Below are 15,794 nucleotides of genomic sequence, written 5' to 3' on the forward strand. Positions count from 1 at the left end.
CCATAGATGAGTCCTTGTCGTTGAGTCAGGGAGAGCGGTATATATCCAGTGAAATAATGTTGGGTTAACTTGTCCCCTTGCACTAGGTCGTTAGCTGTTTGAGCAGATTTCATGGTTAGTTTGACTCGGTTTGGGCCAGCACGAGAAATTTGTACGATATCATTAGATATGCCATGCAGTTTTTTACCGACAGACACGGGATGGAGATTTCCAATATTTTTGTCTTTTGATTCAAGGAACACAATGTATGGGCCAAGACTTATTCGTGAATATAGTGGCATATGGCCTTGAGTTAAACTTTCAGCATCCATTGGTACACAGGGTTTTATAGGTAGATCCAAGGAGTTCATATAGTCATTGGAGTTCGAGGAATGATGATCATTGTCTTGAGAAGAAGTTTTACTAACCTGTTGGTCGGTGGTTTCAGGTGTTGTGCCCATTGGGCCACTTACCACGACTTCTACCCAGTTGAATAGGTCTTGAAGTGTTTCATGGCCGAGCGACGAAAACGAATCGATGGGCACTGGTACAGTAGACACAAGGTAATTACGACTAAAGAAATCTTTGATCGTCGAATTCCTCCTACTTGTAAAGATCAGGTAGTCACACAACCTCTCTCTTCGAAAGCAGAAGAACCAATTTCCCCCTATCCCGACAGACTGTTGTAGATTAGTACGACAGCATGTCGAGTAGTACTCCAATTAATTTTTAAGTATTTCTTTTCCACAAGTTTTGGTTGTCTGCTTTCCACTGTAGACAAAAAAAACAAACAAAAAAAACCAGTTTCAAGTCTTGGATAAGACATAGCTGTAAAATATGTATAGCTTGAATAAAATTCTTTATATGAAAATTATAATTAACAGAATTATAAAATCCTGTCTGTTTGTTGGTCAAATGGTTTTTTTTTTCAACAAAAAAAAATTTCCTGCGGATACTTTTATCACTACTTTAATGGCTTAAATACGTACTCGTACATTCATCTATGGTGGTTCAGTTGATTTGTTTTCGTTATGGCGGGACGTCTTGGTTAATGTTGGAATAATTAAGAAATTGAAGGAAAAATGGCTTCTGAATGCGAAGAAGATGGTCTAGTTTTTAAGATGAAATGGAATGTATCGGAGGAACTTGAAAAGATAATTAAAATGGTTGAAAACTTGCAACAATTTCCCGATGATATTTGTACATTGGAGAAGGCCTATGAAGATTTTTGGCAAATTTTAACACAATTTCAAGAACAACCTCATTTGCTTGATGGTCATTTGGAAATGGTGTTGACAAAACTAGTCAGTGTGGTGATGAATCCTAGATCAAATAAAATTCGAATTGAAGCATTCAAGTACCTACATACTGTGATGAAAGTAAGGGGTTACAAACGCGTCGTTAGATATTTGTCACACGAGGTAATATTAATACAAAATTACATCCAATTTCTTGTTACGAAGTGAGACTTTTTAAAAAAAATCCCAAATAGCTTTTGCATGATTAGAAATTTTTCTTTAAGAGGGCATTGTGATTAATTTATCATTTAAACAATTAGTTAGGTTTAGCTAGTCAATTACTATAATATGAATATGTTCTGTTGAGTTAGGTATGCTACATTACAAATAGTCCGACTGGTTGGTTATGTTACTGCCTACATTCTTAAGGGACAAGCACAAGAATATGGTGGTTTTGCACAAATTAAATTTCTTAATGGAAAAAAAATGGGGTTGTGTTATATAGTACAGCTCTTACCTATTGTAGTGTTTAATATGATCCTGAAGTTATATTATTTTGTGGATCACAATGTAATTTTCTAAATGTGCAAATCATGCTTGCAATTGTTCCTAATCCAGAAAGCCATATTCCTATGCTTCTTCTGTAAGAACGTACATTTCATCACTGTTGTGTTTACTTCAATAGGTAAATATGTATTGTACGGATTAGCGCCAAAAAAAATCTTACAAATATGAAATAACTTTCATTATATGCTATCTTACGTCCTATTTTCAGAACCGCCTGCGGAGATAAAAAATTCCAAATACTTTTGGAGATATGGCCGTTCTTATTTTGCTATACCAGACGTGTGTATTAATTTGACCGTCGCCATTTTATATTTTGCCGTGTGCGCGTGAATGTCTAAATAACAGAAATTTTCCATTAGGTAAGGTTAGTTACATTATAAATACTTCAAAATAAACCGAAATTAAAAATTATATCAATTTATTTTACATGTTGTATAGTTTTAAGTATTTATAATGTAACTGACCTGACCTAACAAAATGGGACAAAGGTAGATTAGGTCAGGTCAGCTACATTATAAATACTTTGAAACTGAACAGACATTAAAAATAATAAAATTAATTTTATTGGTTGTTTAGTTTTAAAGTATTTATAATGTAGCTGACCTGACCTAACAAACCGGGAAAAAGGATGAACAGAATAAACTCACGTAAGTTTCTTTTTACATGATGTATTCGTTCACGTGAGAGTCCTAAGATCCACATAAAGTTCTGCCATTCCCGATTACACCCGAATATTCACCTTCGGCCAACCTCGGGATTTATTTATTTTTGCGCAGGAAAAATGAATTGAAATATTAAAAGTGGTCGGATAGGTTAGCTACATTAAAACACTTTAAAACCATTTGGATGGTTAGTTAGGTTAGTATAGCTACATTAAAATAAACACAGAAATATTAATAAATAAACCCGAGGTTGGCCGAAGGTGAATTGTTCGGGTGTAATCGGGAATGGCAGAACTTTATGTGCATCTTAGGTTTCTCCATTTGGGAACATCGCAAAAAAAAAAAAATGATACTTGTAAACAAGCAACCGTTATCGCCGCACGAGTTCACAGGATGAAAATTAAAAAATTCGATATCTCCAAAAGTATTTGGAATTTCTTCTCACAGCCGGGTTTAATGAAAAGAGGAAGTTTAAGAGCACAGAATAAAGGTATTTTCGGATTTTTAAATTTTTTTTAAAAAAAAATCGCCAAAAAATGAAGATTAAAAAATTCGATATCTCCTAAAGTAATTGGAATTTTTTATCTCCGCAGGCGGTTCTGAAGAGAGGACGTAAGATAGCATATAATGAAAGTTATTTCATATTTGTACAATTTTTTTTGGTGCTAATCCGTACAATACATATTTACCCTTCAATATTATCATTTTGATATTGCAATGTAAATTTTAAAACTTTTTTAATGTAGCTGAACTAACCTCTTGTAACCTTTTGCATTGTTGCTATTTAACATGCAGAAAACTAAAAAAAACCTAGGGAAATTAGATGTTTTGCATTACATAATAAATTTTATCTCTCATCTAAGGAAAGAAAACAAATACTTAAACAAATATCTCAAACACACTGCACCTTTCATGTAATGCAGCCAATTAAATGCACATAAAAGACTACTATGAATCACTAAAACATGTAAAAACAGTAAAAATACACCTTTCTTAGCTTTATGGCAATCATGTTCTGACAATGTTAGTCTTGTATGTATTAAAATTAAATTTCATTAAAATTTATGCCAAAACAAATTACCATTTCACAATTAAATATTTCAAAACACAAACCTTTATGGGTTCGTGTTTTAGATAAGTATGTACTTTAAATGTAGGTAACGTAACCTTACCAAACATTCTTACTGAAAAGATGTAATAGCCAAAAAATTATGCTTTGCCAATCAAATTTTTTACTCAAATGAATATTTTTTTGGGAAAAATAACTATATAAAAGACTATTTGATTAAGGGCCGGTTTTATGACCCCCGGCTAAATCTTCAGGTTAGCTAGCCCTCAGGTTAGGCTAGCCCCCGGTTAACGAACGAGGGGTGTATTATGTATGACCCACACTTAGCCTGCGGTTGGCTAACCGGAACCTGATGAAGCGTGTGGTTAATAATGGGTGTGTTGGTAATGAAATAAACCAGGATTTGGTAACTTTTGTTGCAAGACATTTTTTTTTTTCAGGTAGAATGTTAGTCAGCTGTTTGTTTGTATTGTGAATCATAATGTTTACAGCTGCAGAAAAGAAATATGCCGCAAACTTTATCTTGTAACAGATATGTAATTAAATTAAACAAAAACTACTTCGACGTTAAACTTGCTTTGAATTAAACCATAAAATTACAATTTAAGATTCAAAACCGTGTGTTTTCATCTTTACTCTTGTATTTAAACTCACGATTTTGTTAGGTTATATATTAAGCCAAAACTAACAAAGTAATTCTATACAAACAAATAAATAGGGATAAGACATTTTTGCTAGAGAACACTTATTTCTTTCATAAATTTCTTTCATAATCAAATAATATAGACCCTGTTTCGGGAAAACACTTGTCGATTTTCATTTCACTGGTGTAGGTTTCATTTTTGTACTAATAGTTTCGTATCACGTATCCAAATTAATCCGATCCTGATGGAATTAGTTTGTGGGATAGGATGCTTGCTGTTTTAATTTAGTAGGTCGAGAGATCCTAGACATATTTACTGGGGAAATAATTATGATTGTAAAATGTATACGAAAGAAATACATTTTTACAAGACCTGACATAATTTGTTTGCATCGTGATATGTTAGGTATTTTGTGTTATGTACAGGATTTTTCAACATTCTAAATTAAAACAGCAAGTATAATGTAAAACAAGACCAACATATAAAGGGTCATGCCGATAGGATCAAGGGATAAACTTGGATACGGGAAACAGAGTAATTCCAGTGCTGTTTTGGTTTTGCACTTGCGTGGCAGGTAGATAATAAGTACCTAAAGGTTTGTAAGATAGAGAAGGGATAATTGGGTAACATTTATTTTCACATTCAATTGTATTCATTGAATTAGAACCACGTCTGAAGTCATATGAAGTGCATTTCATTCCCGGCATATGTCCACTGTATTACGAATAAAAATTCACAGATACAACTTCCACGAAAACACGTATTTTATAGGTAATAATAACCCTCGTTTTGCAATTATAAAATGCACTAATTTACACATATTCTTAAGCAGGAACATTTAAGTTTATATACATTGCATACGTTTATGTACTTCGTGATCAATTAAAGTCAAATAATAATATACAACTTGACGAGAATCGAAAAGTGTGACTACACTTTCATGTAATTTTTAATAAAAATTTGACGAATATGACGAAGCATTTTATATTGAGTAATAAATAATTCCATCGCATCCTGCAAATATTCAATAGAATTCCTCAAATAGTCATCATCACTATCAACAACTAACCTCGCCTGATACATCGCCATTTTATTTTCTGTCTCTTAGCCTTCGGTTAAGCAACTAGCGGACGGTTCATCCACCCGCTAGGTTAGCCGGGACTTTAACTGGAAGGTAGACTTTAACAGGGAGTCATAAAACCAAAATAAGAGCTAGCCTGCGGTTAAATTTTAGCCGGGGGTCATAAAACCGGCCCTAAGTTAAACTGTAGAGCCCAAATGCGGATTATGCAATGCACATTCAAATTCTTTCTTACATTATTTTTAAAACCATAGCAAGTAATTTTTCCTGGCATGGTATCGCCATGAGAGTGTGCTGCGTGCTGTCTGAGTGTTCAGGCATTCTTTAGGTCACAAAAGTCATGAAAAAGTCCCGAACAATAATGGTGATGGAAGTCACGAAAGTTTAATTTCCAGTAGCCTTTTGCTGGAGACTGTCCACTTAAATTATGTGGAATTATCTCTGAAAAGGCTTCAGCTTTCAAAAATTAAAATTTTCATGTTCCTGATAACTTAGATCCATTATGTATTGTGTTTATTTTATCCTATTACATGCAAGAAAGTCCTTGTGATAGAAAAAAAAGTCGTAAGAAAAATTAATGGAAAAGTCCTAATAAAGTTCTGAAATTATTCTCCAGGAATTTGTTGAACCCTGGTGGTATGGCCATGGTACAGTTTTTCTTTACTGAGTAGCCTTTTTAATGTATTCAGAATTCAGTTCATATTGGAAACACCCTTTTAACCAATTTTAAATGCTTCTTACCTGTTCCAAGGAACACATCTTTAGTCAATAAAGTTAAAACTATATTTGAAATGTGTCTCACTTGACCTAACTAACCTTTGTATTCAGTTAAATGGGGCAGCCACATGATTTCATATACACATCATCAATCAGTTTTGTTGAAAACCATACAAATAACAGCAATGTTAAATAACATTCCCTAGAAAAACAAATGCACAACAATATTTACTTTTTCGAAGGTTAAATACAAATTCTTTGCAATGAGCAGAAAATAATGCAGATTGAATTCATTTGGAAACCTCAGACAAAAAAAAAGTAAACACAGGCCAAATTTTCATACAATCTCTACATAGCCAATCTACCCCACCCAAGTACTCGCACAGTAAAAACTAGCAATAACAACAAATTCACAATTCCTGCGCTCACTTACCAGTGCTCTCCTTTACATTAATATACCATATGAAATTTCTATGACCCTATCCATTTCACAGTCTCGCTCAAATGTTTGAACTTAAATAACTTTAATTAAACCACTTGAATAGATTAATCAAGTAAATAGAAATGGTAAAAAACAAAAACTTAATCTTGCATAATGAAACAATAACTCCAATTTAATTTCATAATGAAACAATGAATCCAATTAAATTTTATAATGGAACAAAGAATCCAATGAAATTTCACAATGAACCAGTGAATACAATCAAATTTGTGAAATAGTATGGATCAAAAACATATAATATTAGTGATAACTGTTTGTTCACCATGTACAATTTGTACATTTGAAATTAGACTGGTATGCGTCTAGAACTGGTGATAAAATCACAATTCCCCGCAGGGAAATAACAAATGATTAATTATTGATGTTGAAAGAATTTTTTTTGTTAGCTCATTTCTCAAAAGTCATGTTTTCCCAAAGTCAAAAGTCATTATAATGCTAGTATATTTTTATCATCCTGCAAAACTAACTTTAGAAATTGAGAGCATTGTTTTCTTCATTTCTCGAGCCGATCTGTGCCCAGTGAAGAATTGTAGAGGGCACTTGCAGCCTTGACTTCCGGCCTTTTGTTTAGCTAATTAATTAAATAAGTGATAAACCACTGCAGGTAGACAGGTGTGCTTTTGTGCTTGCTCAACTTGGCTCCAGTATTATTTTGGAATTTAGTTTTGATATGTCAAGGGCAACACTTCATGGGGCGATATTTAAATGCCACATCGACATCCACACAAAGTGTGAGATGACTTGAGTATCCTAGTCAAAGGTGTAAATGCAGTTGCCATTCAAAGTTATTGTTATTTCTTGTTTTAGAGTACTTAACTAACTAAATGAAAAAATTAAATAGGTGTTTGGTGTTTTAAAATCTGTTGCCACAAAAAGTAGATAAAATATACTGTGACTTAAATAATTAATCTTTAGGTGGAATTTTGCATGGTGATATCGAGACTGAGGCATCTATGGTGACATCCCAAGACTAATGTATAAAGCTCGACATATCAAAGTCTGAATGCTGAGGTTGATATTTTTGAAATATTTACTGTCAAAACTAACATGTTGAACTTTAATTGACATGTGAAAGATGTTTGACGATTGAAATCTAGCTGTGGCACACACCCCAAGTGATATGTTGTGTGTTATTTTATGATTTTTACTAGCGTAAAATGACCTTAGACAACACAATGACAAGCAATAACCCAACGATAACACTTAAAATGAACAACAGAGACCCACAGGTGAACCCAGCCATGTGACATAACAGATATTATGGACACCACAATGATTACAGCACAGATGAACACAGTAGGCTTCCTTATACAACAGTTGCAATGTTTCGGGAACTGAGATCTGTTCTCATCCTCAGGCACAACAATTGACGTAGTTTTCATCCAAGGTAATTTTTTTTGTCTTATGTTTGCATATTTTTATTTCTTGTCTGTTATTGAGTTTTCTTATGACATACAGTGTAATCAGCAGTGGCATATGACTAAAACTACATCTTGAATCACACTTCCCCATTGCGAAAACCACTCAAAGAACAATCTTCAGGTTACTGTTAAGTAGTGCCTTCATTAAACCAAAGTTTATGACTTGCCAGCTTTATTGAATATATGCTTCAGGCATTAATAACATACTCAAATTCCCAGCAAAAGCACATTTTGAAATTGTGGTCGAATTGTAGATAATTACCTAGGTGAATAAATAAGTGGAAAATTGTATACTTGTTTACACTGCAATAATTTAAAAAATGTTGTTACGAATTATTAAAATGAAATAATTCGTTGTGGGAAAACTATTGGCTTCGTAAATGGATAGCCCAATTAAAGATTTTACTACACAGTTTTGATTGGCAATATTTACATCACTAACAAATAATTTTCTAAAAATGCCTAGTAATCAATTACACTTAAAAATGTTTATTCCCCTGTCACTCGGTTTTACACATTGCACACCTGGCGGGGCTGCACCTCTGGCGCAACTCTCGCCGCAGCACCCCTCGTGGACCTCCATCGCGGGACTCCGCCACCGCCGTCGCACTTCCCTTCTCCGAGGATCCGCTCGACGCTTCGCTCCGAACTTCGCTCGGGACTCGCCGCACCCGCGGCACTCTTGCCACCCAACTATCGCCGAGAAATTCGCTCGCCGAGGAACTCCTCGCCCAGGAGCTCCGCTGCACCCGCGGCACTATCACCCAGATCAACTCCACTCCCAACTACTCGGAGGCCGGCGTCCTGGGCTTATATAGGCCCAGGCGCCACTTCTATAAGTCGCGAGCACGGCTGGGGCCAGTCGCGTCATTCCGCACCAGATTTATTGAGAAAGATGTCGGGAGCTAGCGTGACCGCAGGCGGAATTCCCACAGCTGCCAGGTGTCATGTTAACGGCGCCGAAGCAGTGCGGGGGGGGGGGGGAAAGCGGCGACCCTTGTAACCCACCAGGCGCGCGTATCATATGTCACGTCAGCGGCGGCCACGTGACGTCAGTGGCAGTGCGGGGCCGCCAGCCAGCTCCAAACTTGCGCGCGCTGCGGCCCTGCTTACGTTTTGTAACAATATTTATAATTAAAATCCTTCAACAAAATATAACTGTAAAATGGAAGGGATTTAAATATTTTTACTGCTTTGTTGTGACAATTGAAGACCTACTCCAGCTAGCTGTGATCTGAATTGCACCTACAGAAAAAGACACTTAAAAGTTACGTTTTGTCTGATGCTGCAGCTAGTGGGTTGTAAAGTTTTGTTAGATTGCTTTTGTTTTAGTGTTCTTACTGATGACGCTCATTCGGAATAAATAGTTACAAGTGAATTTTGTAGTTTTACTTTCTCGTTGTACGACAGAGCACAATGGCGGTCATTTACCAACCTGACACAACAATTTTACAAGAGCAATTAACTAAGTTCATTGTTCACGTACAATTTCACCATCTCATGATTTGTAAAAGTTAAAATGATAATACTGTTTGGAAAAAGAGTCCCTTGGTGATTTGCTATTCATGGTTTTCCTTGTGACACAAATGTTACCATTACACCATCTAGGTTGCTTATCGATGGCTGTGGTCAATAAAATTCTAAATAAACATTTCAAAAGATTTGGATCAGAGCTTTGTCAGAACCACAGATGTTAAATTTGCCTCTTCTAAAGTTTACATAATAGTTTTTGGTGAACTGCTGCCCGACACGTCCTTAAGGCACCATGAGCAAATGAACTACTGAATGGACACTCGCCCACCTCCATCTAGAAGGCGCGAGTTGGTCATGTGTTCCAATCAATCACATACAAATTTTCAACACACTTTATACTCTCGGCCAATCATGCAGAGGAATACAATTTTTCATACACGTAATCAGGGATTTAACCCTTTCTGTCTCTTTATAATCCATTGGATATATTTGTCCTTAAGTTTCTGTACTTGGCAGGGAACAACCATTTTGTCTCTTTGTCCCACTTTTAACACTTATGTAATTTACTGTTGCCTGGCATCATATTGGTATAAGACGAAGAATAATAGAAAAATAAGTAAGGAAAAATACATGACTACTCCTGAAAACTTATCTCACCAGCAAACAAGGTAAAAATAACTTTTAGTGGATTTACCAAATTAAATAAACAAATTATGAGAACTAGTTTAAAACATGAACTAATGTAAATCTTGATAATTGAAAACATTGCTGACTCACAAATATCTCTTAAACATATAATTAGCTGTTAGTTACGTGGTATCAAGAAACCTAACCAAGTACTTAATCAGATCATGAAACATAATTATTAATTATTGCAATGTTTTATATGTAATGTAGAGTAAGGGCCTACAATGTTATTAAAATCTGCGCTTTGTTTTGAGAAGCATGAGCAGAGTGGGCACCTGTCTACCTACATCATTTTATCTCTTGGTTGTCTCTTGTGGTTGCCTCATTTAATGAGAGAGTTGAAAGAATTTGACTTTGATGGGTAGCCTCTGCCCTCCGTAGCTGCTATGCTTGTGCTCTGGGTAGCAGTGCAATACATGTTTGCAATAACATCATAATTGGTATATTTTGTTACAGGTTTTATTTCCTTTTTCAAATTCCTTTCTCCTCTTAAAGTATTTAATTGTATGAAAGGTTATCAACATGGCAGTTTTAAGTATGTTTCCATCTATGTGTGTTCCTTTTCAATGCTTTTTACCTCCTGCAATCATCTGGTCTTTGTAGTTTTCCCAGGGCCATAATGGATAATCATTTGCCTCTCACGAAGGGAATCCAGATTTACTTGGGATACTCCTGTTTTCACACCATTCATTCCATCAGTGTTCTATTCTAATCTCAGCACCCCTCATTGTTTCTAATGACTTCAATGTCGATAGCTCTCCCCGCTATCAAGCAATGTTTAGTGAACACTGTCATGAGGTAATTCATAAATACAGGTTCAGACACTGGCCTAAAATATTTTTGAAGGTAATTCCTTGTGGAAATTTAGGATCAGTTAATCTATTTTATACAAGCCACTTACAACCGAGCATAATTGTAACTGGGAATATTCATCTGTGATAATCAATTTTAGGAATGGTATATGTGTAAAGAGTGTAAAACTTATTGAAACCAATCTACAATTTTGGGAACAATATTTTCTTCCATGTAGTTCATCATATTTAAAAACTCTTAATGATACCCATAATCAGGTATTTTTGCCTGAATTACGGTCAGACATAATGTTTGAAGAATAAGTAAACAGTAGCTACTGAAGAGTTCTGAGCATTCAAAAATGTTCCTAGGATCTTCTGTTATGTATTTTGCTTTATAAAAGTGGTTTTATAAAAATATTTTGTGAACATTATATTGATGACTAAATGAGTAACATATTGTTAACCTATATCAGTATTAACAGTTTGGTCCTTGAAATTTTACTTTTGAACTCCTTGAATATTTTTAAAAAATCCTGGAAAATTCAACTTAAATATTTGTAAGAACATAAAAATAAATGCATAGCAATTATAAAATTATAAATTCTTAAAAGTTTTTAAATTTTATTTTTTTAAAGTGCTATTCTAAATACTTAAAACTGCAAAATGAGGTTTCAAAAATCTGTTGAACAGGTGACTATATTCAATTATTTAGTATGTACTAGCAGTATATGCAAATGCTGCTGGATAAGAATCTTTTTTTAAATATACTGGGAAAAAATTCAATATGCTGCCGATTAAATCAATACTTTTGTAAGGAATTTTGGAATAGCAAGTCCTTTCCTGTAAATTTACAACAAAATTGATAAATCCAAAGCAAATCTATGTATAATAAAAAAAAAAATCAAAGGGGAAGTTTTTCAAAAAAAATGTTTAAAAATTCACAAAAATGTTGTGAATTAAATTATAAATTTGGAATAGATTTGATTTTACTGGCACCGTCTAAGTTTCACAATAGCATTATTGTTATTTGAAGATCATTAAAAGCTGAGATAATTAAGACTAAAATTGCTAAACATTTCAAAAAGTAAATCCAATTTTGAAAGAATTAATTCATGGTGCAGACAGACCCCTCCTGAAGAATCTATTTATCAAATTTTACGGCTCAAGGCCTTTCCGCCTCCGCGCTACGCAGACAGACAGGGATCCAACTGACTATTTTTTTATTATTATAGTAGATATTCTAATTTGTGATTTATTTTAACACCAATGTATAGGTGTATTGTTGCATTAGTCTTTCGTTGCTGCCTATGTATGTCTGGCAAGAAAATGTTTTATTAATTTTTTTGTGTTGTATAGTTTTATATCTCGTCTATGAGGCATTAGAGGTGGTCATACACCATACAAGTTAACAGCCATAACCTATAGTAAGGAAACACCTGAAAATCGCTTTAGTGAGTTCGGGAAACCATTGAAAACTAAAATCAGGGTGTATTTGGATTTGAACCCTGATACTTCTGAATGTGAGTCCAAAGAGCCCATAGTTACTTAGTACACTTCACCAGAGATGATGAATCATATGATACATCTGCCCTGCTGCTTACTACATTGTAGCCCATTTAAAAGTAGCGTAGTTTATTGCATTTAAGTTGTTCTTTTTAAGCTAATATAGATGTTTACGTGGCCGTTACCACACCAAGCGAAACACTCATGGCTGTGATCGTTTATGGATCACACTGCAGTGTACTGGCTGTGGCAAGCAATCAGTAAGTTACACGCCCGTGCAGGAACAGGCACAGAAAAAAAATCCCTTTTACTTAAGAGATAAAGTGCTAGATAAGTATAACTCGTAACTGTGTATGCTGTAGGCAAGGCAGAAAATAAAATATAATCTCTGGACTTGTATATATTTTCATCAACAATTTAATACGTAAGTTAAGCGTGGCACATGAGCCATAACTCCAAAAAACAATAATTGCTCAAAAAAACTATGATTACATTAAAATTCATTGACTAGATATATGTTCAGCACAAAATGCAAGTTGATGCAAAAAAAACTTACAATAATTGACATTATACAAGGTAGGTAAATGACCTTGGAAGAAGCTTACAATGCAGATGCTCAATTACACAAGTTAAGCACATGCTAAAAAAAGGAAATAAGGAATTTAAAAACGATAACCTTAAACTACATAAGAAGATTTTATACAACCCTGGCAACTCGTAAACTGCCAAAATGGAATAAGGAATGGGTTCTTCAACATAAGTCAACCCTAAATTTGCTTATTAGGGAGAAGGCAAAATACACTAATTGTGTAATTACAAGCCGTTTTAAGGCTTTAGAACAAGTAAGAAACATGATTGCTTCGTTATTGGAGTGAGGTAGGACATGGAAAAATCTAGTTGAATGTAAAAAATACAGCAAGAAGTAAAAAAGACAAAAAAACACTGAAGGCAGACAAAATATTGACAGTGGTAGTCGAAAGGTGCATTCTACAAAAACTTTGAAGAGCGGAAAAGGTACCTTTACGTGGTTCGACCACCACGAACCTCTACACAAATCACAATACACCTAAGTGTTGCCATGCCTTACCTGAGCATTGTAGCAATGCAAGAACAACTAATATTACGACTACGACTGAACCAGATCAAGGCGAGGAAAGGAGCTCAAGCTCTATTTATGTGCTCGTTCACGCGTGTAAGTCATGCCTGTGCATACCCTATCACGACACCTGGGAGGGGAGATAGCAATGAAAAGAGAGGGCATGTATATAAAAGCAGGTGTAGAGGGGAAGAGGGGAAACACAAGGAGGAAACTGATCTTCCACAGAGGATGGAGCGGGCGTATTCCAATTAAGTTGTCGAGCATCCGGCGCAATACTTATGTGGCGAGGGTCATGTATTCATTCCCAACCCCCGGCATGACTAAATTTATGGGTACAAAGTCTGTTTTGGAGCCCATATTTTTATCGTCGGAGGCCCATCATCCGAAGCTTCTGTACATAACTGTGTACTCTAAAGCCATACTTACATAGTGGTTTTTATAAATCAGAGTAATAAATTTTTTTTTACATTTTAGGTCACCTACTTGGAGCCAATCATGAAGATCCTAGAGTCAGCTGATGTGGAGTTGGAATGTTGGCAAGCTTACTATGTTCTGTTGGTGTGGCTGTCAATTTTAGTTTTGACTCCATTTCCAATGTCTCATTTTGACTCTCCCCCTTCAAATGGCAAAGAATCGAAAAAAATGATGCTCAGGTATTGTGACTATATTTCTTTGTTTTGTTTATATATATATATGTGTCAGTAGCATATTTTAGTCTTTTGTGTTTGTTGTTAGTTTTGGTGATGTTCAATGTTACAGTCCATCGTATTCAGACTTTTAGTAGTATTACAGTAGTAGTAGTAGTATTATTATGTGTTTGTTTTATTTGCATGAAATCAATTCTGTTATTGACAGTATATCTTTCGGCCTGGCACTAAAATCTCAGTTAAAGTAATATTTAAATATGTAAATAAAAAATTTATAGCTGTTGTAACTTTCATTTTATAAGTATATGTTTTGTGTTATTGGTGTGTGCCATTTTTTTCTTCCTAGAATTGAATCTGTAATCAAGAAGCATTTAATGTCAGCAGATAAGTTTACTGTCTCGGCGAGTCTGGCTGCCAATTTCTTCACACGTATTGATGTTAAGGAGAAGATGCTTGCACCATTTATAGATTGGCTAGTCTCAGTAAGTAAACATTTTTTTGTAATTTGTAATATTTGCACTATACTCCACAGTAAAATCGAATTGCAATGTATGTTACTTATAATTATGTCTAATAGTTCTGTATGCAGCATTTATATACTAAGTAAGGAAATTGAGACTTTAAACTAGTATAATAGAGCTCAAGTACGATGGTTTTGAGGGTTTAAGAAAATATATTCTACCCTTTTTGGTTTTGTTCTCATTGTATTCTTTACACTCAAAAATAATTTAGAACTTGGGTGCATTATCAAGTGGTTTTTACTTGATTATGCACTTGTGCATGTTCGTTTCATTGGTAGATGTAATATTTTGTATACTGATTGACGTCAACCGGGCCTGCGCCCCAGAAGCCTGGTCAGCCTCCGCCACATTTCCCCTCGCTCCCCGTCCCACTTCCCGTACTGGCAGCCGCTCCGTCACGAGTACGTAGTCGTGTGTGTGTGTTTGAATAGCGCGCCACACACGTCAAGCGGGCGCTGTAGCAGCGGTGCACCACACCCCTTTAACTAGAGATAAACATTGTAATTATTTTTTGCTTATTTTTCCCCAAGTGGCGTGTGACGGCAGATCGGCCGGTAGTGTTTTATGTACTTTAATTAAGTAAATAATATTTAGTTAAGGCATAAACAACGAAAAGATGTACCGAACATGCACGAGGCGAACCGAAGTCCGCCGAAGCCGGACTGGTTATCATTAATAATAAATTGTTGTAATTTTAGTTAATAGTTTTTATCATGCATTAGGTGTAATCTAATTACTAAGAGTGTTTCATGTTTTACCTGTAGCTTCCTGTGGCACGTAATTGTAAATAGGTATAACGGTAATTGATTCGGCGCGGAGACGCCATGTTAGGCTAGCAGAGCCCTGAGCTCACCCCAGTCCTTCGCCAGCACCGACCGAGAGCAGACGCATCAGCACCCCGGGGACCTCACCGCTTGCCTGCACTGCTAAGTAATTCTGTTTAATCTTAATCATCTTAAATCTTTCGTGCGTAATTCCCCGGGGCTTCTCTCGGTCGGGGGGACTGTTTAAATAATTGTATGAGTGACCACTATGGTCCTTTTTCTGCTAGTTACTGAATTGTAGAGTCGCACCACGTGAACCAATTCGTGATGCAGGCGTTGTGTGATATAATCAAAGGTGTAGGCGAAGTAGCAACTAATAAACCAGGGCATACGATTTTATTTGTATTTGTTTATTTCAACATCCTG

General features: G+C 35.4%; 1 protein-coding gene across 1 annotated transcript in view; it reads left to right on the forward strand.

The window, feature by feature from the left end:
• The first annotated feature begins 965 nt into the window (after positions 1-965).
• Positions 966-15,794, forward strand: part of LOC134529564 (tubulin-specific chaperone D) — an 83,988-nt gene continuing 69,159 nt past the window's right edge. Inside the window, exons 1-3 of the mRNA XM_063363785.1 lie at positions 966-1,400; positions 13,911-14,089; positions 14,430-14,565. Coding sequence (XP_063219855.1) covers positions 1,062-1,400; positions 13,911-14,089; positions 14,430-14,565 — 654 coding nt within the window. The 5' untranslated portion in view covers positions 966-1,061. The remainder of the gene's footprint in view (positions 1,401-13,910; positions 14,090-14,429; positions 14,566-15,794) is intronic.

This window comes from Bacillus rossius, chromosome 2, assembly GCF_032445375.1.
Source record: "Bacillus rossius redtenbacheri isolate Brsri chromosome 2, Brsri_v3, whole genome shotgun sequence".
NCBI lineage: Eukaryota > Metazoa > Arthropoda > Insecta > Phasmatodea > Bacillidae > Bacillus > Bacillus rossius.